Consider the following 22,314-nt stretch of genomic DNA (forward strand, 5'->3'; position numbering starts at 1 on the left):
AGTTCGGCAGTTTCTCATTAAAACGCAGAATATGAATCATCTGTGGAAGCTATAAAACACTAAAAACATCAGCCAATCCTCCGGGTGGACCCTGCGCGGAGTATTGGCTGGTTGTCACTCTCTTCCTGCTCTGCGCGCACCAGAGAGGTACGTGCATGATGGCCGAAGTCACAGACCGCAGCTCGTCTTCAGGTGATGCGCGTCCATGTGATTAGGAGGCGTGGCTTCGGGGTGAGCTCCGAGAGAAAGGGGCGTGTGTTTACTTTTCAAATCTGGCTGACTCTCACTGAGTTTTCAAAATCTCCTACCCTAACTTTAAAGAGTCAGAAAGGGCACTGACCTTTCAGAAAAAAAGGAGCATGCTCCATTCATTCATTCATTCATAAATAAAACTTGAACATGCAGTTAGCGCTGTCAGACACAGCAAATGGAGATGGAAGAGGAAATAAGCCAAATGAAGCAGTTTAATGTCCACAGACAAGAATTTAAATACAGCATGCCTGAAATCTGTGACACAAACATGATACAGGTCACTGTAGCTGGAGGGAATCAGGGATCAGCTAATGAACACAGTATGATGATGCTGGTTATAAAGCTGTGCACAAACTGCGGGGCACGTGTTCTCATACAACTGTAAGGTTTTAATGTAAAAGGGAAACAGGCAAGCTGGCCCCAAACTGGACACATTTCACAAAGGGACACTGAAGCCTTATGGCAGTTTATATCTAAATGAAAGCATGTGTTAAGATTGTTGAGAAAATACTGCTGGAGACACTGAATGAATAGTCAGGCGCGCACACAATTCATTATGAATCATTGTTTTTCATTCATTTACTGAGTAATTACAGTTCACAGCAGTGTGGATGCATAGTTTCCATTCAGTCTCACCTTTTTACGAGTCCTGCAGCTCCTCCTGGTGTTCATTTTTGGGTGTTGCCTGTGTGGCAAAGCCAAACAAAAAAAATCAATATAGCATTCAGTATAATTATGTATTTAGTGTTGTTAATGAATAATAACAAAAGTGTTGAATTTGATCTTTTTGAATTAAGTAAAACCAACGAATTTAACGTGGTTTAGGCTTTTTATTTTCAGACGGACCACCAGGACACTGTTACAAAAACACATGTAACAAATGACACCTTAGTGACGGCGATAAAAATAGTATAGTAATTTTTGAGGTTTTTAGAGGCGGCCCCTGCCGGCCAACGACACTTTAACCCACTTCCGCATTGGCCTCATTCCTCAGCCCCGTAGGCTGCAATAGTACACCAGAGAGTCTCTGAAACAAGAGAGGTGCACGTGTTCCGGGTCTTCGCAATGAATCATGGGAGCGCTCAGAGGCTAATCTACCCTCATGTATCATCTCTGGTGTACAAGGGGATCGCTAGACCGCTGACACAGCGCGGAAACTCGGAAATTAGCAACATATTTGTACCAAAATGCTAACATTTAGCTGTTTCCGGGTCAGACGGGGGCTGTGGAGGTCAGGACGAAAGGCGGAGTGAATACTGGAGAGATTGTGGAGTGTAAACTGACCGGCCGATCGATCGCTAGCTGCTCACCGCAGAGGTGCATGGCTGCAACAGCTAACCGCACCTAGCTGGCTGAGCTCTGACTGACAGCTCACCACCACCACCACCACCACCACCACCACCCCGCTGGTCACATGAAGTAAATCAGACCGGAGGAGGGGAGGATGGCGGCGGAGCGGGATTCACCGCTGGGAGATCTGGCTCTGCAGTCTTCTTCAGAAACTTCTGTTAGACGGAGTTCCTCCGATGAAAACGGACACGCTGACAGTCCGGATGAGACTCTGTCCCCGACCTCGGTGATCTACTTCAAGGAGGCTTTAAACTCGTCAAACTTGAGGTTCGGGAAGGCTGGCTCACTGTCACCCGCTCCGCTTCGGCAGTATGACTTCCAGATTGAAAGGATCGAGTCCAGACGAAGAAGTAAGTGCTAAACATCTTTTAAAAAAAAAAAAAAGTCCAGATTACACAACTTTACTTACATTTTGCGTTGCTAGCATTGTTAGCTAACTTTAGACTGTCCCTAAACAACCTGCTTTCTGCCCACAGCTAACATAGCTAACATCCCAAAGGTAACAAACGACGTCAGTTCGCTTGCACTGAGTCTAACCTTCCAGTGTGCAGGATGATTAGATAAATCTGTGGGATGTTTCGGTCAGATAACAAAGCTCATGTCAACCAGAGAAGTGATTTATACGCTCCAATAACCTTCAGAGAACAGTCTCTGTGTTGTTTTGACATGCGCGAGTGACTACCTCACACTTTTGTTGTTGTAAACATTTAAGGCTGGACTTCACCGTGTCACGTCATCACAGAGTTATTGATGAACTCTCATCAATTAAGTTAATGCACCAAACATTGATTGATTCGATAAGAATGCCATATTTGTTATATATGCAGATATTTTTTAATTGCATTGCCTCTAATCAAGTTAAATCAACATGTTATCATCCTCCATTAAATATGTGGCATGTTGCTGACCTGTCATGTGCAAACAGTAAGTCTGTTATCAGCTGTTGACACATGGAGGACACAGAGGTATCTGATAATACGGCACATAAATCACAGTCGGTATCAGCAGGTATGGGTTGTGTTAGAGGGAAACATGTGGGTCAGTGTTTATTTTCACTCTGTTGTATTCTAAATAATGTGAAGATGCACATATACAGATGTATCTGTGACCTATAGGTCAGGCCTAGTTGAATGTCACCAGATATTGGTGGCACAGGAACATTTATGGGCTTCTCATATAGGAGGTTTTTGCTGATTTTCTCCTTTTTTTTTGCTACACTGTAATTGAGCTGCTGATCAGGAAAAAGGAGATTTTGGACCAAAATTATGAAGGATGCATGTATCAAGTAATTACTTTAAATTAAAAATGTTGACATAATAAGTATGATTCAGTCGTCATAAATGGCATTGTCACATCTGTCTGTGCATGTGTCTGTAAGGTTTGGTCAGCGTCTATCATCATGAGAGCCGTTAAATCACACTCGGCCATTTTACTATGTAAATTCCATCACAAGATGTTTTTTTTTCTACAGTTAGCAGGAATCAAATTTGCCAGAATATGTCGGATTAATATCAGATATTAACAATAAACTCAATATGGTTGTTGTTTGTTTGAGATGTTACAGATACAGATATAAGCAATACAAAAAATATGTGACCTAATTAAACCTAAACAACTTTACACTGAAATCACTGCCCTCTGGTGGACAAACCGTGTAACAGCAACAGCCTTTCTACACCACCAAACTGGATATGTTGAGTTTATTATTGTATTTTTTTGTATCAGACAGATGTATATCAATATGTTGTGAGAATACAGATGTATCACTGTGAGCTGTGATGGTGTTTCTATTATTGGGATCAAGGTGAATGAACAGCAGCTGCTCTGATGTCACGTTTGGGTCTGCAGGAGCTGTATCATTTGGGAATTGAAATAATATGGCAATATAACACTTACATGTGGGACCTTTGGCCTTATTACCTTTGTTGCTCTCTGCTGTTGCTGCTGCAGTCAGCTGAATAATTGCATTGTCAAAGGGGGGGGGGGCTGTTGATGCTTGAGAGACAGATGAGTCCTCTGCTGCATCATTAGCATCGGTTGGTTACTCTGGGGACCCCCCCCCAACCACCACCCCCGACTTCTTTCCCCTTTTTTTGTTTTTTACGCATGCACCATCTGCTCACGTGACGATGTGTTGCTCTACCCAGTGCTTCTGTCAGCCATCTTGGTCAACACCCACCCAGTGCATTCACTGCGGTGCGCAGGCAGTCCAATCAGAGCTAGCGGGTGCTGAGCTGACCGGAGGAGGGCTGTGATTTTTCAGCACAGCGCTCTGTTGCAGTTTAAATCCCCAGCCGGCACAAAAGGGGATAACAAGAGGTTGAAAAGAGAGGAGGAGGAGGAGAAGGAGGAGGAGGTGGAGGAGAAGAGGGGAGGGCAGCCCTTCTGGAGACAGCAGCGTATTTCACTCAGTGGTAGCAAGGAAGAGAGGAGGATGGAGGCATAAAGACCTGCTGAACGCTGCTGTAGGCCCTGCTCGTCTGGGCCTTTTGTTTTCCTGCTCTCATACGTATTTTTGTGGCTTTCGCTGACAACTGGAACAAAAGCTGCTGTGCGCCTGTTCTCCCCCGCTCTTGGTGGTGTTGGTTTTGCCTCACACAAGCTGAGTCATCATGTCTGATCTGACGCCTCAGAGCGAAACCCCGACTCCCACCACAGACAAGATCACCCAGGCCGCCCGGGAGACCATTTATCTCTGCAACTTTCGCGTGTCTGTCGATGGCGAGTGGCTCTGCCTCCGTGAGCTCAATGACATCTCCCTCACACCAGACCCAGAGCCGGCCCATGAAGGTAAAATGTGACAGAGGAGGAGGAGGAGGAGGATGGCAGTGTGATCTGATGTTTAGGGTGTGGTGGGACGCGTTCCACCCCGTGGACGGTGTCACTGTGTCCCGGTTTGAGCTGTGTCATGATGTGTTTTGGCGGAGATGCTTTTGATGTCGCTGAGAGTCGCACAGCAGGATGACGCTGCTTGTAAATAAGCCAGGGATTGGCAACAAAGCAACCAGGAAGTGGGGGTTTGTGAAGCAAGGATGTGTTAGAAAATATTCCTTGTTCCACTCTTACAGAACATCACAGACAGAAAAAGATCTGCTCAAGATCTTTACTTCAGATTAAAATCATAGATGACGTCTGTACGTCACTTTAAGTGTTTTTTATGGCGATAAACATCCCATGTTGCCACGCCTTCCCTCAGCACAGAGCAGAGCGATTGGCAGGTCCATGATGGGAGGATGTTCAGACCATTTCCTCCAGCCAGCTGGAAAATAATAACCTACACAGCTGTAATAAAATCAGAGAGGACCATTAACAGGCAGCGCTGCTAGCTGCTGCTTATTGAATTTTACACTTATTCTTCAATGATGTAAAATTTCAGGGGTGATTTATTTTAATGTTTTAATCAGCTTGACACACATGAACTTTTATTTTGGGGTCATTTTTATCTTTTTTATTTTATCATAATGTATTTGTTGGACCACCTTTGCACGATTCCAGTCTCTCACACAGCGCTCATTCTATTGATTTGATTGATCTGCAGTCAATTCTAAGTTCTAAGATCATTAGACCAAATATAAACTGCTAAATAACTTCAGAGTTATCATTGCTGTGATTGTTATCATGGTGTGGGAGGCTGTTTTTTTTATTTTATCCCATTAAAATGAGAGCTTTTAAGATGATAATCCTAATCCTGATTTACACACTTTCGCAGCATTAGCATGTGCTGGATAACCTTTCTGTTTGCAGTCCAAAACCAGAGTCGGCGTAAATGCAAAACTTGAGATCACATGTGTAAATGTATCAATAATGTAAACAGAGATCCTCCACTAAAAGCCTCTCAGTGTTAAATGCGGTCATAAATAATAGAGCAGGCACAGATGTGTGTGGGTATCAGGCTGAGGATTAACTTTCTTGGATTTAGTGAATTACACCATTCGCTCTTTGCTTCAGGCCGATACTGTGTGTTAAAAATGTGTGTTGACATGGATGTAACTTCCTGGAAACATTCCTGTTTAACACAAACCTGCCTCTTTATAAGTTTAACTCTTGAGTCATCCCCCTCCCACAACAAAAGATACTAAAGAGAAAGAATACCCCAGCTAACATGCTAAGCTAAGCTTGTTCCTGCAAACATTAAAACATTAGCAATCCTAGAGACACATATTCAGACCTTTTCTCTCTTTTTTTTGTCTCTTTTCAGATCCTAAGGATCCGATTGCAATCGAAAGGCTTAACTTGATGAACATGGCCAAACTGAGCATCAAGGGCCTGATCGAGTCGGCTCTCAACCTGGGACGCACGCTCGACTCCGACTATGCACCTCTCCAGCAGTTCTTTGTCGTGATGGAGCACTGTCTGAAACACGGATTGAAAGGTACGTGTGGCACACAAAAAACCTGGAAGGCTGTCATCAATCAAACAACTTTATCAAAGATTGTACGTGTCCATCAAACACCGTCTGTCAATCCTCAGCTAAGAAGACCTTCCTGGGGCAGAACAAGTCTTTCTGGGGGCCGTTGGAGCTCGTGGAGAAGCTGACTCCAGAGGCAGGAGAGATCACGGCCAGCGTCAAAGACCTGCCAGGCCTTAAGTGAGTCCGAATCTGAGTGCAGCATGTGAGGAAGTTCTTTTCATGTGTTGTAACTGTGTGTATTCTGTGCTTGATGCCAGAACTCCTCTAGGAAGGGGCCGCGCCTGGTTACGACTGGCCCTGATGCAGAAGAAGCTCTCCGACTACATGAAGACCATCATCAACAGGAAGGACTTGCTCAGGTGTGTGTGGAGGCCGTAAGTCCACAGGACAACATTGACTCTTGTTTTCTGCTCTCACATCTCGTCCTCTTCTCTCTCTGTAGTGAATTCTATGAAGCGAACGCGTTGATGATGGAGGAGGAGGGCGCCGTCATCGCCGGGCTGCTCGTCGGACTAAATGTCATCGATGCCAATCTGTGCATGAAGGGAGAGGACTTGGACTCACAGGTTAGTCTGTTTTCACTTCCTTTACTTATGAAGGGGCGACGAAGTGAAGGGGAAGGGAAACTGAAAATCCACGACGTACAGACGTACTTACCGTCTGCAGCCTGGGGAGCTCCCATTTCTTTCCACTCCTGTTAACAGCTGTGGGCCACTGCTGCACAGACTGGCTCCAGTGTTTCTGCTCTGCACTGCAGCTCTAAAACAAGCAAAGTGTTGCTTCACCGCGTGATGTTCTTGTCGAAGTTGTTCCACAGAGCATCAGTCGTGTTTTAAAAGCATCTCTGGAATCTCTCCATCAGTTGTCAAAGTGGGAATGAGGTCAGAATGACTGAGAGGGCGGGCAGGGCGCCAGATTCTCTCCAGCTTTCTAAAGGAGTTATTAGTGCGGAGCTGTGAAGTTAAACTTCAGCCTGCAGTGGTGTTATTTTTTTATTTTCCGTCAGCGTGCTGTCATTGATTATCCTTTTCTTATTAAATTCCATCTGCAGGTCGGGGTGATTGATTTCTCAATGTACCTCAAAGATGGCGGACACAGTAGTAAGAGTGCAGAGGGGTGAGTTCTGTTTCCTCATCTGTGTCATCTGTGTTCCTTCCACTTCCAGTAAAGTCCTTTTGACTTTTTGTTTAGTTTTGAAGACATCACATCTCTTTATTCTCCATGTCTGACCTGATCAGTAGAACCCTGGTCTCCTTTCATTGGTCGGCCATGAAGTGTTTGTACAGTCAGTGAAGTTTTTACAGGTAGTTTAACTGCAAAGCAGCAGAAGCAAAGGATGGACGTCGACTGTGAGGGAAATTCTAGTTTAAGTTTGTGATGGAGAAATAAAATCAGAAGAAGAACATGAATACAAATGACTGATGATGAAGAAGTTTTAAATTCCCTGCTAAAAAAAATAAACCCTGCTCTTCCAGTGACGGTCAGATCACAGCGATCCTCGATCAGAAGAATTACGTGGAGGAGCTGAACAGACATTTAAGGTTTGTGTGGATGATCAGTTCTCTGCTCTCGTCACCTTGTGGAGCTCCATGTCTCACATGACGTCTGTCTGTTTGTCCCTCTGTCTGCAGTGCATCAGTAAATAACCTCCAGGCCAAAGTGGACGCTCTGGAGAAGTCCAACACTAAGCTGACGGAGGAGGTGAGTCTCACGGTGTCTCACGGTGTCTCCTCTCCTCCGGCGTGTTTGTTTTTCTCGTTTTTGTGCTTCATGTCAGTCTTTTTGTTTGTCTTCACAGCTCGCAGTGGCAAACAACAGGATCATCACTTTACAAGAAGACGTGGAGAGAGTGAAGGAGGAGAGCTCGTATCAGCTGGAGTCCAGGAAGGTGAGCGCACCGTCGGTGTGATCGTTATATCATCAATGAAAGAGCAACATCTTCTCAGAAACATCACTAAAGTGTGACCATTTCTCTCTCTCAGCCAATCAGGGAAGGTTATTTTATATTAGGCTGGTTTGTAGTCGATTGAGAACGGCTGCCTGTCAGGTGTCAGGTTTTAAAGGTGTAGTGTAGTTGCAGCACATTTCCTCTAGAGTGGAGATGATGTTGATCACCGTGAGAGCAGCGTCTGACCATGTAGAGTGTCATTTTATTCAGCACAGAGTGAGGTCGGGTGGTCAGCTGAAGTTTATTAAGTTTATTGAATCAGGAAGAGTCCCATTGAGATGACGAAGAGAGATTAAGGGCCACAGGACAGGCAGCAGCGAAGGCTGGCTGTGTCTCAGTTCAGGGATGCATTTGCAGACCGATTGTGGTGCAACAAGGCCATCTTACTTTAAAGGCTCCTTTAAATGCAGATGACTTGTGTCCTTCTTTTTCCTGGTGATGAAAGATCCCAGAATTCACCAGATGTTCCTGTTTTTCTTCAGGCATTAAGAAGTGAGTCTGCAGCAGACGGACAGGTGCTGGGTGAAACACGCAAGCAGCTGAAAGAGGAAACTCTGCTTCGACTGGTGCGTGTCAGGGTCCTAGCTGTGATTGTGTAGCTTCACGTTACTCCGCTCAAGACATAAAATATGTGTGCAATCCTCTCCGAGCAGGATGTGGAGAAGGAGCTGGAGGTGCAGATTGGGATGAAGCAGGAGATGGAGCTGTCCATGAAGATGCTGGAGAAAGACATCTGTGAGAAACAGGACGCTCTGGTGGAGCTCAGACAGCAGCTGGAGGACCTGCGTGTAATCAACCAACAGCTCAGCCACAAGTCACAGGTACTCGGCACGAACACACAGGCAGCAGCTCAGCTCAAGATCAAGTGTTTATGTTTCTACACCAAACTACCTGCACCCAAAGCAGCTTAGGACTGTGTAGCAGGATGTAAACTTGGATGGTTCTAGCTCCGTCTGAAGCCTCTGTAGTGGAAGAGAAGCTGTGCTGCTATGTGTGGCGCTTGTTAGCATCCGGTTAGCTTCAGTGCTTGCAGAGCCTTTACAAACCTGCCTGTGTACATTTGAATAATGGGCTTCACTTCTTCCACAGAGTGCAGACGCCGGCTCTAAACAGAAGAGTGAAGCCATCACCCGCCTGGAGGAGAAAATAAACCAGATGTCAGGGACTGTCAAACAGCTGGAAACCAGGTGAGGACACGTTACAGCAGACAGTTCTCCTGCATGGAAACACTAACCCACACAAACTTCTTCGCTGTTTTTTCCTCTCTCCACTTCCATTATCATGATTTCCCTCATCGTTTGTTTATTTTTTTTTTCACTAAAGTGAGAAGGATTTGGTGAAGCAGGCCAAAAACCTGAACTCAGCAGCAGGGAAGCTGCTGCAGCTGCAGCAGCAGTAGCTCCTCGCTTTCATACGTCTCAAAACAAACGTACAAACCCTGCCTAATATAGAAATAACCAAACTAGGATGTTATCTTTTCTGTCCGACGCTCCTTTTGTTGTTGAAAATAAACTCCATTTTCCCACGTCCTCCTGCAGCGTCAGCTTTTAGTGTGGACTGAGTCGATCCTTTTAGCAGCCCTCGTTCCTCGTGTTCTCTGACAGGCGTGCCACCGGCGCAGGTCGATTCTTTCATTTTCTTAAAATTAATGCTTTTTTGTGGCGAGGAGATGGCGTGATGTAGGATTTGACTGACGGACTGATGATTAATGTGCCAACAGACCTGGACATGTGGGAGCAGACTTCCTGTAATGTTTATTCCAAAGAATTCAGCCCCTGACAGACTGAGAGAGTAAGAATCTGAGCTGATGTTTAAGGGCCGATATTCAGAGGGTTTGTTGTAAATTGGTGATCGAGGCCAGCACAGGAGCGAACAAGGGCAAAAGTTAATTTGTTCATTTTGAATTGTATGTGAACATAACATTGGTGTAAACTGTAGTAAACATTAGGCCAATAAAACGGTAAACAAACAGCCTGCTTCATCTTCTTTGGCTAAAGTTCTGTCTTCAGCCACCTTTTGTGTGTGTGTTTTTTTTTTTCTTTTAATTTTTTTAATGTCTTCATTAAGTTTTTGTTTTGAGTTTCTGTTAACCTGCTCACCCCAAACTAGATCCAAACAGGCAGAGAGGGAGAGGGATCTGGCTCTGGAGGCTAACCGGCTCTTCAAGCAGGAGTTCGGAGATAAAATCGAGAGCCTGCAGGAGGAGGTGGACCAGCTGAGGAAACACAGGTAAAACCAAAGCTTCCAAAACACAGCAGAGATGTGTCCCCTCGGGCAGACGCGGACTGTGTCCCAGTTCAGAGGCTGCATCCTGCCCAAGGATCCCTTCTATAACTGCAGAGGGTTTGTCCCATTTTTAAAGGTTCCTTCACATGCATCCCTGGTAGAGAAGGATGCAACAGGTTGCTTAGCGACAGAAGCAGCACATCCTAATGAATAGGAAGTCTCCTACATATCAGACCGTCTCATTTAATGATTGTCCACCACATCCTTTAAAAGGTGCAACCTCTCAGCTGGGACACCGCTGTGGTGTTATTACACAGACTGAACAGCAGAGTGCGCTCCAAGTCCACAATATACACAAAAGACATTTGGTCCTGATGGAAGAATTTAGTCTTGATTATTGTTTAAGCTAATAATGTGTGTTTTTTTTTTTCCAAATTTGGCCATAAGTGATCCAGAATGCATTTTGAACCTGTACCTCTGTGTCTGTACAGGTCAAACCTGGAGCAGGAGGTGAGGAAAGAGCGCGAGCGGAGGAGCGAGCTTCAGCTCGGCGCTGCATGCAGACAGTCCAGCAGTACTCCACGGAGGGAGCGAAGACATCCAGAGAGCGGGACCAAAGTAAGTCCATGCTCACGTTTATGTGAAACAAAGCATGAGGCAGCGTGGTCAGCGCTGTGTGTTATTGTTTCACCCTAACAGCATCTCCCAGAATCCCTGTCGGTGAAAGGGGAGACTGAGCAGTTACAGAGCGGGCAGGAGGACAGAACCAGTCTGAGCTCCAGCTTGTAAGTGAGGCATCGTTTTAGAATAAATGTGAATTGTTAAAGGAGAATGTTGACCTTATTTTCTCTTCATGAATCTTGTTTAAGGTCCCTGTCGCATCACGAGGACGAGCAGGTGAGTTTTACCTCGGTGTCTCCTGTTTGTCCAGATGAAGGAGCAGCTGACGCTTTGGTTACACCTTCACACACATGACGCCACTCACTCTCTGCTTTGACTTTCCTTCAGGACGAGTCCTTCGTGGAGATCAGCCAGCCCTCCATGTGCTCGTTGTGTGAAGACGACGAGTCCCTTCTCAAGACAAAGGTACCAAACACGAAGGACCCTTCAACTTGGCATCATTTCTGGGTGAGGCTGGTTTTTCTCTCACGCTCTCTCATTGTCTCTCTCTGTAGAAACAGTGTAAGAACTGCAGCGGCGTTTTCTGTGAGAGCTGCGTCTCCAACGAGCTGCCGTTACCTTCCTCCATCCTCCCAGAGACGGTTTGCACCGCATGCTACTCACAGTTACTCCAACAATACGCTTCATCCCCAACATGAGCAAGCACAGTGATCGATCCCCAGAGGTATTGATCTGCAAAACAAAGCACTTGATTTAAAATACGATGAATGAGCCTAGAAGTCCTGCACTCCATGGGATTTTTTGTGTGTGTGTGCAGGTCTTTATTACAACTGTCTCCCTTTCTGTTTGTTTTTAAGTGAAAACCTGCACTTGCTGTCAGAAACAGGCAGCTGGCTGGATGTAGGAAGACGACTTGAACCATCTCATTCGTGACTTTTCTTAGAGGATCTTTGAGTTTAACTGACACATTTTAAACCTCCATTTTTTAAAAGATAAAAAAGGGGCCGACTGGATATCTTGGGTCAGTACTTTGAGCCTCGGCTGTGATGATGATGCATGTCAGTAATTTAATCAGCTTTGAGCTCAAACTGACGTTGCATTCAACACTTTTCACCAAATATCTTCATAAATTGTTTAAAGGGGAAAAAAACTATGTATCATTTTCATGCAATATTTATGAAAGTCTAAGAAACATGTAATGCTAAAGTCAGGATCTGGAAAGGACATGTTTCATATACTTCTGATAAGCAGAATCCTGAGCTGTGCATCAAGCCCCTTCTCAAGGAACAGCTTGATGGATCTATCATTCATCTATGTGACTGGGCTGGTAAAGCCAAGAGATGATTAGCTTAGCATAGCATATTCACTTTAAACATGGTAGAAAAAAAACAGCTGTAAGTCTTAGGTGTGTGTGCGTGAGGAGTTGGGGGTGTTAATTGGTGCACTTTAAATAAGCTGGCAGGTGGATTGTGTTTCCTCATATCCAAGCTTTATGCTAAGCTAAGCTAAGCTAAGGTAGTTGTATATGTTTGCATGAACGTGTTTGTATAGCTGAATTATCGGGCTGCTTCTTTAAGGTTACCGTGGAAACGAACTGAGACTTTAGATTAAAATCTGTTTTGTTGTTTCTTCTAATCTCATAATTTCAAGGAAAAGTCAGAATTTAGATTATTTTTGCGTACAGAGGAGTTCTGAGGAAAGAAAAACTCCGACCTGTTTTCAGAGGCCCCTTATTTTCTTCTGTAGTTTATAAAGCTGAATATCGTGGCGGTCGTATTTTACAGCTGCTGCTCTGTATCACATGGACACTAGGCTAGTATCCTCAACATATCGCAGCACCTTGTGACGCCTGGCTGGTTTGAAGTGTACATATCTGTGCGTTTTACCTATAACAGCTGTTTTTATGTTTTGTTGATCGAGTAAAAAAAACTGTTGTCATTGCAGCTTAATTAACATGTGAGCTGGAACTGCTTCTTAGATCATCAATAAACTTTTATCTCATTGTTTTGTGTACGTGTTGGTGTAATTTTTACCTCAGTTATTGAGTGACTGTTTAATGTTCTGCAGGACGGTAAGTTACTTTTGAGGAACAAATGTATTGACAATGATCAATGCTGATCATCCCATTCAGTATAGTAAGCTTTAATAATGAGACAGTTTCTTTGGCAGCGGGAATGTTTTTATTGTTACGTCCACGTCAGGCTGTTAAAATAAATATGATAATCCTGTGTATGTATTTGGCATCTTTGTGCTAGCATTCACCTGCAGGAGAGAACACAGCAGATTAGAGTTTGTGCAAAACCAATAAATCCACATGTTTTCACACAGTTTCTCACCTTCCATCAGAGTCTGGATCAGAGTTCAGAAATAACTCGATGTATCTGTGACCTGCAGGGAACAGACATGTGCCATTAATCCGTGAACAGCAAAGACTGACGGATGCAAGTGGGTCCATCGTGGCTCGAGAGGTGCGGGATTTAGTCGTGTTATGGACCACACATGATAAACCGACATGTCTTTTTGCATTAAAACAAAACGCAGAGACTCTCACCTATGTTCATTCTGTGTCTGGACATGGCTGCCATGGCCTCCTGGTGGCTTCTGAAGTAAACGTCAGCCTCTCCGCTCACCTTCCCGTCTGGGCCGCACTCAATCAGGATCTTAGACACAGTGAGGGGAGCGAAGAACTGCAGGAGGAAACGCAGCATTGTCACGTCATGACAGCAGGCTCAGCAGCAGCAGCGTCGTGCTTTTTATTTTTTTTTATTTTGTACCTTCACAATGTCTTCTCCAGAAACCTGGAACGGAAGTCCTCTCATGTGGACGTAATGCAGCGGCATGGCTGAACTCTGCTGGGACACTGATGGAGCAGAAACACCAGAGACAAAACACCTCATATGGCTGAAAGGGGTTTAACTCAGTATTTCATGTTTTCCATGATCTGAAAGTTTGGTTTGTGTTGCAGGAGGAAGAAGACGAGTCTGAGGCTCCACTTACCTGTCCTGTTCTGGGCCTGATCGGAGCCCACACCTGCCGTCCTCATCCTACTGGAACAAATCTCATCCTTTCTGCTGGGAAACACCTCCACATACCTGCAAGAATGACAAACACGTCACGAACATGATCCTGACGAGATGAGATGCCAGCATGTTCCCTAAAGTGTATCTGCCTGTTTCCGATGAACTGTCTGTCTCTCTGCAGAGCTTCATCGGCAGCTTCTTGAGAGGAAAACTGCACGTAGGCCTGCCCGGACCTTCTCCCTCTGGAGTTTGTGACAAAGGTGATCCCGTTCTCCACTACAGCCAAACCTGCCAAACACAGACAGGACGTATGCGTCAACACACGCCGCTCCATTTTGCAAAGGATCGTCGACAGCATGCAGGCAGTTTACCCGAGAAGAACTGGACGATGTCGGACTCGGTGCAGGAGAAGGGGAGTCCTCGGAGCAGCACCACCCCTTCCTGCGCTGGAGTCTCGACGGCGGTCTTCAGGATGACCTCAGCATCGCTATTCGTTACTTCAAACACTGAAACGGAAAAATAATTAATGTTCGAACTGAGCCACAGAAGCCCGGAAACATTTCCCTTTACCAACCTTCAACGTATCGTGGACCAAGATACTGTCTGTGCTTCTCCAGGGCTTTACTGACATCCTCCTCATGCTCCATTTCAATGAAGGCTTGTCCTGAAGGCCTCCCCAGCTTGTCCATGGTCAGGTGGATCCCGTTCGCACCGTCACGGATCCGACACTCTGAAGCACAGTGATGTTAGTATCTATAGATCTAAAGAGAACACGTCACTGTGCATCGATATCAAGACTGTCACCTGAGAAGAACTGCAGAAGGTCCGGAGCGGTGCACGACCACGGGATACCTTTCACCTGCACGATGTACACCTCCTTGGCCTCTGGTTCTGAGTCCGGCTGATAGGCCGGCAGCGGAGGGTAATCATCTACACATGATTCACCTGTCTGGAAGACACAGGGTCAAGTTCAGGCTGGATCTCAACATCGTCTGTCCTTCTCCTTTCTGACATGAGGAGGAAGCTGGTGGATCCTCTAAGGCCCAACCCAAGACTCGGACCAGACCAGCAACAATTCAGTTCTTTTCCAAGAGAACACCCGACTCCAACAGCTGCAGCTAACAGCTGTGGATAGAGAAGATTGAAGCAAGGCGTCTGGAGTTTTTTCTCACAGCATCATGGAAATGTGTCCATGGAACTCAAAGGGTGGCGGACCTGACTAACAGCAGTGGGGGGTCTGCATGATCCAATGGGTCTAGTCTGTGGCCGTCTGCACTTCTCTGACCGCAGGTTTGGCCATCGAAAGTCGCACTAATGGCTGTTAAATGGACACATTCTATTGGTCTGGACTGGACTGGTGTGTAGTCCTGTCTATACAAGTGTTTTTGTGCCATGACTTCTCTCGGCCACCGTACAAGTCTTCGAGTACATAACAGTGTAGAAGTGTAAGAGACTAACCTTGGTACAGAAGCGGTGCTGGTTGCTCCTCACAGTGGCCTGAAACTGACAGAGGCTCGGCTGGTAGAGGGTTCGGGTCGCTGAGGTCCATGATCGGTGCTGTATGAACCCACACCGGCCTGACAACAAGGTTCTGGACGGTAAAGTTAGCTGTCTGACTGCGACACACCGCTGCAGCAAAAACAACAGTGATTTGCTGTTCCAAGACATTTTAGCCGAGCGAACCGAAAGCGAACTGCCTGTTTGACTGAAACGAACAGCTTCAGGCCGCTTTCCTGTGATTTTAGCAGATTAGCTAGCTAGCTAGCTGCCGGTCTGACACCACAGTGAGAGGCGAAACACACTCACGTGGGTCAGTCAAGGGCAGAGCCTAGCGTGGTTGGTTTAGCAGCAACACGCTTCCGGTATCCGCTTTCAGATTCCACAATAAAAGCCGCAAAACGCTTCCGGTATCCGGTATTTCACAATAAAAGTATGTACGTTATAATAATAACTGAACTGGACAGTAATTCTATGGAAACAGTAGAGGGCAGCAATACGCTACGAAAGCGTCTAGTCTGTCTCAAACCAAAGTACAACAGAAGAAGAAAATTGTGTGTTACCATGTAGGAGACGGCTGTGCCTCGGTGTTTTAGATAATAATATTCCCTTGTTGGTTGGACTAATAATGACTGCAGAGTGTTTTATAGGGTTAATGGACGAGCGGCTGACAGTTGCCGCTGCTGAACAAATTTTTTTAAACCGAGTTTTAAAACAAACGTTCATCCAGAATGAAGAAGACACGGAGCGTCAGCGCGAACTGCTGCAAATCCTCTTAAACCCTGAATTAAAATTACACAGATTAGGTAAGAACAGCTATAACAAACTGAACGTGACTCTGTAGGAGCTGGTAGAAGTTTTAATGTGATAATAACACCGCTTATTACTTCCGTGTAGCCTGTGGATTCTGTCCTGATCATTAGTGGTGATAGAAATTAGATTTATTTTAACATTAGTTATTGGTTCTACAGGCCAGCAGGTGGTGGACTCAGATAATATCACATTAAATCACTGATACTAACACTGTAGAGCCCACAGCGAGGAAATAGTAGAGGTAAGAGCAGCAGGATGATAAGATACTAGAGTTACAATAGACTATACAGATGCACATGATTGTCAGATATTGCACAGAAGTAGAAGTGGTTTGTCTGTAAGTGCATTGTAAAAATAAATACTGTACATTGCAGTATATTGCTGCTATGAGGAGTGTTCGTTGTGTAGTCTCACAGCAGAGGAGACCTTCAGAATCCTCCCTTCACACACTGAGGGTGGAGCAGTCTCAGTTCTGCCTGGACCCTTCAGTCGCCCACCTCCCGCAGCGAGTCAGGATAGAGCTGGACTGCCTGAGGACCTTGTCCAGCTCCATCCTGTCCCACACTGTGATGAAGCTGCACATCATTTTATCATCATCATCATCATCATATTGGTAACATTTTACTGTGTGCTTGAACCTTGCAGACCTTCAACAGCATGACTGTAAGGAGGAGGAGGAGGTTTTCTCTGACCTGCAGCTCTGTAACCAGGACGGACCACAACCTCCACAGATTAAAGAAGAGGAGGAAGAACCAGAATCTCTGCAGATTAAAGAGGATCAGGAGGACCTCTGCATCAGCCAGGAGGGAGAGCTAAAGCAGGAGACTGATATCATCATGGTGACTGTTACTGATGATCACAGTGAACCGGAACCAAGCTGTGAACAGTTCCTCTCTGAGCGGGCTTCTGTAGCTGAGGAACAACACCATGAAGGAAGCCAACATGGGACCTCAACTAGAAATGCAAAACTCAGGAGAAACAGCAGCCACACTTTTGGAAAATCTTGTCAAAATCAGCATGAACTTAAAAGACATCAGGGAGTCCGCACAGGCACGGAGCCATATTCTTGCAAAACATGTGGCAAGACCTTTCATTTTAAGTGTCGACTAACTGCCCACATGAGAACTCACACAGGCGAGAAGCCATTTTTTTGCAAAATGTGCGGCATGACTTTCACTCAGAGTTGGAGTTTAACAGCCCACATGAGAACGCACACAGGCGAGAAGCCATATTGTTGTGAAACATGTGGGAAAAGGTTTTGTAAATCTGGTTATTTAATCATCCACATGAGAACTCACACGGGGGAAAGGCCATATTTTTGTGAAACATGTGGGAAATATTTTAGTCAATCTCAGCATTTAAATGCCCACGTGAGAACGCACACAGGTGAGAAGCCATTTTCTTGCAAAACATGTGGGAAGAGTTTCAGTAACAGCAGTAATTTAAGTGCCCACAAAAGAATCCACACAGGTGAGAAGCCGTACAACTGCCACATATGTGGGAAATGTTTTAGTAAATCTGATCTGTTGAATAACCACATGAGAACTCACGCCACTGAGAAGCCGTATTCTTGTGTAAGGTGTGGAAGGATTTTCACTCAGCGTGGTAGTTTAACTATCCACATGAGAAGCTGCAGTCCTCAGGCATCTGTGTGGATATAATAACCAAAACTATTAATGAAAGTAACATGGTCCTCCTCATAATTGGAAACACTCCCCCCTCTGTGCCCTGTCCACACACTGAAGCGTTCTGATCCTGTTGCAGCATTGTGTTTTCCAATCGGTGCGTCTGGTTGGGAAGGCAGCTTAATTTGTGTAGCTCAGTTTATACAGTGGGTGCTTTCAAAGTGCTTTGCAGAGTTGAAAAACATATTTAAAAAGACAGGAATACAGAGATTTACAATTTACTGAAAAAAGGATAAATAATTTAAAAGTACTTATTAAAACATAATGGTATAAAACCATTAAAAAAAACATGTATTATTGTAGTAAAAAGGAATGTCTCAGTTGTTGGGATGACCAGCAGGGCTTACTTGATTCTTAGTTTCAGAGAGAGCTCACACTCTGTGTTTCAAGCCCCAAATTAATCTTGCTTTTAATCCAGTCAATAATTTGATCTACAGTATGTCAACACGTTCACCTGGTGTTAAGTGAAGTGTATATTTATGATGGGATACTTTGCAGTTTGGTATGATTTGGAGGATGTAAAGATTAAACAGAGGAGGATCGTGATGAATAACACTTAAAGTTTTACTGTCGTGTGTTTTTTTTTAAATAAAATTGTGTGATTATGTCTCAAATGTGTTGCTTTTTGTCTCTAAACAGAGTGGGACAGACGAGTAGATGCACATAGACACACCAGAATTCAGGGCTCACATACAGCAGGAGGTAATTAAAGCTGTTGATCACTTATAGAGGACGAGCACACCGTCCACACAGAGTCACATTTGTCACATTTTGCTTTGATGGAAGCTTAACCAGTCTTTTTGGCACGGGCTGGGTTTGTTGTGGTGCAGGTGAAGGCTGTATGTGAACTGGTCCCTCTCAAAGCTGCAGAAGGAGATGTTGAGGTTGTCGGCGGAGGCTTTGTCATTTCCTGTGAGCTGATGCAGGGTCGTCGGCCTCCTTGGTGAGGGTGTTCGCTCGTACAGGGCAGCTTTGTAGCTCCTGCTTTGCCTCTGCTCCATTTCCGTTTCTGCCTGTATGCAGGAATAAGATGAAACATGCAGGGGTCAGAGTGCCCTAAACTAATAATAGATAAGTGTCTAAAAGCTAAAATACCTCAGCTCACATTTAAACAAAGCTGAGATATTATGTTTTAATGTCAAGAAATAATAAAAAATTATATTGATCACAATCTCTCAGAGCACAAAGATAGCCGGCCTCAAGACAGGTTTGCTTTAAAAAACCTCACAGTAACTGTTGGTTATGATGTAACTCCAGTCCAGTAGGTGGCAGCAATGCGCCGTGACGATGTTTTTAACCCGGAAGGAAGTAGCTGGAAAAAAAAACAACAACACAAACGAGAGGAGGACGAGCTGCGCCTCCGTGATGTAGACTCAAATATTCACTTGTTGGAGTAACAATGACTGAAGCTGAGTGTTTTAGAGAGTTAATGAACCAGCGGCTGACAGCTGCTGAAGACATATTTAAAGTTTTTCAACAGACGGTTCAGAAAGAGGAGGACACGGAGCGTCAGCGCGAACTGCTGGAAATCATCTTAAAGCCTGAAATAAAGTTACACAGAATAGGTAAGAACAGCTACAGCTGAGCAAGGAGCGACTGTGACTTCTGTGGGATCACAGTCGGAGCTTTGTTTAATTCTAGTATCATAAAAACGGGACTCTCATAGGAAAGGTAGTGGCAGTGCTTTTCAATACGACACTGCAGCTCACTGAACTTTTGGACACGTGACCTCAAAAAGCAGTTAACACAATGGCATTAAATTATCTATTGATAGCTCTACTTTAACATCCAAGTCTGGATCTGTATATCCATGTGTCATTTGGACTTTCACTGTCATGTCTGAGCCTGTTCACAGACTGTTGGTAACATTTTGTTCTGGTGTCTCTTGGACCCTGCAGATCTTCAACAACATGACTCTAAGAAGGAGGTTTTCCCTGACCTGCAGCTCTGCAAGCAGGAGGAACCAGAACCTCCACAGATAAAAGAGGAGCAGGAGGAACCTGAACCTCCACAGGTTAAAGAGGAGCAGGAGGAACCTGAACCTCCACAGGTTAAAGAGGAGCAGGAGGAACCAGAACCTCCACAGGTTAAAGAGGAGCAGGAGGAACCAGAACCTCCACAGATTAAAGAGGAGCAGGAGGAACCAGAACCTCCGCAGATTAAAGAGGAGCAGGAGGAGCTCTGCACCAGTCAGGATGGAGGACAGCCTGCACTGAAGCAGGAGACTGATATCATCATGGTGACTGTTACTGGCGATCACGGTGAACCAGAAGCAAACAGCGATCAGTTCCTCTCACAGCAGGATCCTGCAGCTGAGGGCCAAGACCAGGAAGGAAGACAACATGTGGACTCAAGTCACACTCGGTGTAAGAGTGACACAGGAAAAAAGTCAGTAAAATGTGATATCTGTGGAGAATCTTTTAAGTGTCAGTCTGAACTTAAAAGGCATCAGAGAGTTCACACAGGTGAGAGGCCATATTGTTGCAGCACATGTGGGAGGAGTTTCAGCCTGAGGAAGAATTTAACTGGCCATATGAGAACACACAAGGAGCGTTATTCTTGTGAAACATGTGGGAAACATTACAGTAACTCTAATGTTTTAACCGCCCACCAGAGAACCCACACAGGTGAGAGGCCGTATTCATGTGAAACATGCGGGAAAGGTTTTTATACATCTTCTCATTTAAAAACCCACAAAAGAATCCACGCGGATGAGAGGCCGTATTCTTGTGAAACATGCGGGAAAGGGTTTTGTACACCTGGTCGTTTAAAGTTCCACAAGAAGTCTCACACGAGTGAGAGGCCATTTTCTTGTGAAACGTGCGGAAAATGTTTTTATGTATCTTCTCATTTAAAGACCCACAAGAGAACTCACACAGGTGAGAGGCCGTATTCTTGTGAAACATGTGGAAAATGTTTTATTTCATCTAGTGCTTTAAAGTTACACTTGAAAACTCACACCGGTGAGAAGCTGTATTCCTGTGAAACGTGCGGAAAATGTTATTACACACCTAGTCATTTAAAGTGTCACCAGAGAACTCACACAGGTGAGAGGCCGTATTCTTGTGAAACATGTGGAAAATGTTTTATTTCATCTAGTTCTTTAAAGTTACACTTGAAAACTCACACCGATGAGAAGCCGTATGCCTGTGAAACGTGCGGAAACTGTTATTATACACCTGGTCGCTTAAAGTGTCACCAGAAAACTCACACAGGTGAGAGGCCGTATTTGTGTAAAACGTGTGGAAAGGGTTTTTATAACCCTTCTGATTTAATTGGCCACAGTAGAATTCATACAGGCGAGAGGCCGTATTCTTGTGAAACATGTGGGAAATGTTTTTATAAAGCTGATCATTTAAAGTTCCACAAGATAACTCACATGGATGAGAGGCCTCATGCTTGCAGCACATGTGGGAAGCGTTTCCGTGTGCTCAGTATTTTAAACACCCACATGAAAACTCACACGAGTGACAAACCGTTTTCTTGTGAAGAATGTGGAAAACATTTTCGTAGAGCTTGTGATTTACGTGTTCACGCGAAAACTCATACAGGTGAGAAACCTTATGTTTGTGATGTATGCGGTATGTGTTTTATATCACTTCATGCATTAAATGTGCACATGAGAACTCACACAGGTGAGAGGCCATATTCGTGTGAAATATGTGGGAATAGTTTTTCAAGAGTTGATACGTTAACTGCCCACGTGAGAACTCACACTGGTGAGAAGCCGTATTCTTGCAGAATATGTGGAAAAAGTTTCACTATCTCCAGTTCTTTATCTACTCACATGAAAACTCACAGAGCTGAGACTTCATATTCTTGCAAAACATGTGGGAAGAGTTTCAAAGTGAGGAACAGTTTATTTCTCCATATGAGAATTCACACAGGTGGGAGGCCAAGTTCTTGTGAATGATGATGTTCACATGAGATCTCTATAAGGTACCAATGTGAGTGAAGTACTCTAAAACTAAAAATTACAAAAATATCTCTGACCTCCCAAAGCACAGGGGTAGACGGTCTCGGTGGATGTTTTCTCTGACCTGAGGTCCCAGATAAACTGCTTTATAGTGATAGATTATAGCTGCTGGGACTAGTGGATAGAGAGCACTTCTGTAATGCATGAACGTGATATGTAGATGACTGTACATGTCTTTTGTGATCATTGAAATAAATATCTGCGTATCTGATTTACAATTAAAGTAAAGGTGTCAGACTATTCCTGTATGTGTCAGTAATAAGTAAGGATATTTGTGAATGGTTGTTCTAGTTTAAATTACACCCTGGCATGTACCAAGAGCCGAGATCCATAAAAGTGATCTGCCGTTAACTAATAACGGAGGACTGGTATTGCTAATAGCTGTTGTGTGACTGCATACCATACAAATCAGAATCCACCGTGCTGCCACAGAGAAACACTGAATATGGAATATTTTGCTTTATTGTCTGTAAAGTGAGAGAAAATCTAAAAAAATATTTTAATCAGGATTTCCC

General features: G+C 44.6%; 4 protein-coding genes across 7 annotated transcripts; 3 read left to right on the forward strand and 1 right to left on the reverse strand.

Annotated features, from left to right (window-relative positions):
- Window positions 1-1,331: 1,331 nt before the first annotated feature.
- Window positions 1,332-12,812, forward strand: rufy3 (RUN and FYVE domain containing 3). Of its 4 annotated transcripts, none has more exons than XM_028413586.1 (19): window positions 1,332-1,952; window positions 5,801-5,974; window positions 6,073-6,190; window positions 6,271-6,372; window positions 6,456-6,579; window positions 7,065-7,129; window positions 7,489-7,554; window positions 7,645-7,714; window positions 7,812-7,901; window positions 8,444-8,527; window positions 8,615-8,782; window positions 9,051-9,148; window positions 10,071-10,190; window positions 10,679-10,805; window positions 10,887-10,972; window positions 11,057-11,084; window positions 11,196-11,273; window positions 11,363-11,532; window positions 11,666-12,812. In XM_028413586.1, exons 1-18 carry the CDS (start codon window positions 1,697-1,699, stop codon window positions 11,504-11,506), a joined length of 1,998 nt encoding a protein of 665 aa, XP_028269387.1. In that variant the 5' UTR covers window positions 1,332-1,696; the 3' UTR covers window positions 11,507-11,532; window positions 11,666-12,812. The 4 variants fall into 4 exon arrangements, with proteins under 4 accessions (XP_028269387.1, XP_028269389.1, XP_028269390.1 ...); XM_028413587.1 differs by lacking the exon at window positions 1,332-1,952 and adding an exon at window positions 3,981-4,392; XM_028413588.1 differs by lacking the exons at window positions 10,071-10,190; window positions 10,679-10,805; window positions 10,887-10,972; ... (2 more) ...; window positions 11,363-11,532; window positions 11,666-12,812 and adding an exon at window positions 9,285-9,932.
- A 157-nt stretch (window positions 12,813-12,969) lies between these two features.
- Window positions 12,970-15,698, reverse strand: grsf1 (G-rich RNA sequence binding factor 1). Its single transcript, XM_028413628.1, has 10 exons — window positions 15,287-15,698; window positions 14,633-14,777; window positions 14,403-14,558; window positions 14,200-14,334; window positions 13,978-14,116; window positions 13,806-13,900; window positions 13,583-13,668; window positions 13,360-13,495; window positions 13,145-13,196; window positions 12,970-13,070 (listed from the first exon to the last, which is right to left on the reverse strand). Exons 1-10 carry the CDS (start codon window positions 15,494-15,496, stop codon window positions 13,067-13,069), a joined length of 1,158 nt encoding a protein of 385 aa, XP_028269429.1. The 5' UTR covers window positions 15,497-15,698; the 3' UTR covers window positions 12,970-13,066.
- An 826-nt stretch (window positions 15,699-16,524) lies between these two features.
- On the forward strand, window positions 16,525-17,888 carry LOC114441215 (zinc finger protein OZF-like). The gene is made up of 2 exons (XM_028414018.1): window positions 16,525-16,704; window positions 16,795-17,888. Exons 1-2 carry the CDS (start codon window positions 16,525-16,527, stop codon window positions 17,797-17,799), a joined length of 1,185 nt encoding a protein of 394 aa, XP_028269819.1. The 3' UTR covers window positions 17,800-17,888.
- Window positions 17,889-19,155: 1,267 nt separating this feature from the next.
- Window positions 19,156-21,942, forward strand: LOC114440923 (oocyte zinc finger protein XlCOF6-like). Its single transcript, XM_028413585.1, has 2 exons — window positions 19,156-19,388; window positions 19,722-21,942. The coding sequence occupies exons 1-2, from the start codon at window positions 19,223-19,225 to the stop codon at window positions 21,734-21,736; spliced, it is 2,181 nt and encodes a 726-aa protein (XP_028269386.1). The 5' UTR covers window positions 19,156-19,222; the 3' UTR covers window positions 21,737-21,942.
- The last annotated feature ends 372 nt before the right edge of the window (window positions 21,943-22,314 follow it).

This window comes from Parambassis ranga, chromosome 9 (assembly GCF_900634625.1).
Source record: "Parambassis ranga chromosome 9, fParRan2.1, whole genome shotgun sequence".
NCBI lineage: Eukaryota > Metazoa > Chordata > Actinopteri > Ambassidae > Parambassis > Parambassis ranga.

Coding starts and splice junctions, on each gene's coding strand:
- rufy3 (XM_028413586.1), top strand. CDS start 1,697: ATGGCGGCGGAGCGGGATTCACCGCTGGGAGATCTGGCTCTGCAGTCT. Junction 7,130..7,488: donor AGTAGTAAGAGTGCAGAGGG/GTGAGTTCTGTT, acceptor CTGCTCTTCCAG/TGACGGTCAGATCACAGCGA. Junction 7,555..7,644: donor GAGCTGAACAGACATTTAAG/GTTTGTGTGGAT, acceptor CTCTGTCTGCAG/TGCATCAGTAAATAACCTCC.
- grsf1 (XM_028413628.1), bottom strand. CDS start 15,496: ATGTCTTGGAACAGCAAATCACTGTTGTTTTTGCTGCAGCGGTGTGTC. Junction 14,559..14,632: donor CCTTCTGCAGTTCTTCTCAG/GTGACAGTCTTG, acceptor ACTGTGCTTCAG/AGTGTCGGATCCGTGACGGT. Junction 13,669..13,805: donor TCAGGCCCAGAACAGGACAG/GTAAGTGGAGCC, acceptor CTGCTCCATCAG/TGTCCCAGCAGAGTTCAGCC.
- LOC114441215 (XM_028414018.1), top strand. CDS start 16,525: ATGAGGAGTGTTCGTTGTGTAGTCTCACAGCAGAGGAGACCTTCAGAA. Junction 16,705..16,794: donor GCTCCATCCTGTCCCACACT/GTGATGAAGCTG, acceptor GACCTTCAACAG/CATGACTGTAAGGAGGAGGA.
- LOC114440923 (XM_028413585.1), top strand. CDS start 19,223: ATGACTGAAGCTGAGTGTTTTAGAGAGTTAATGAACCAGCGGCTGACA. Junction 19,389..19,721: donor AATAAAGTTACACAGAATAG/GTAAGAACAGCT, acceptor TGGACCCTGCAG/ATCTTCAACAACATGACTCT.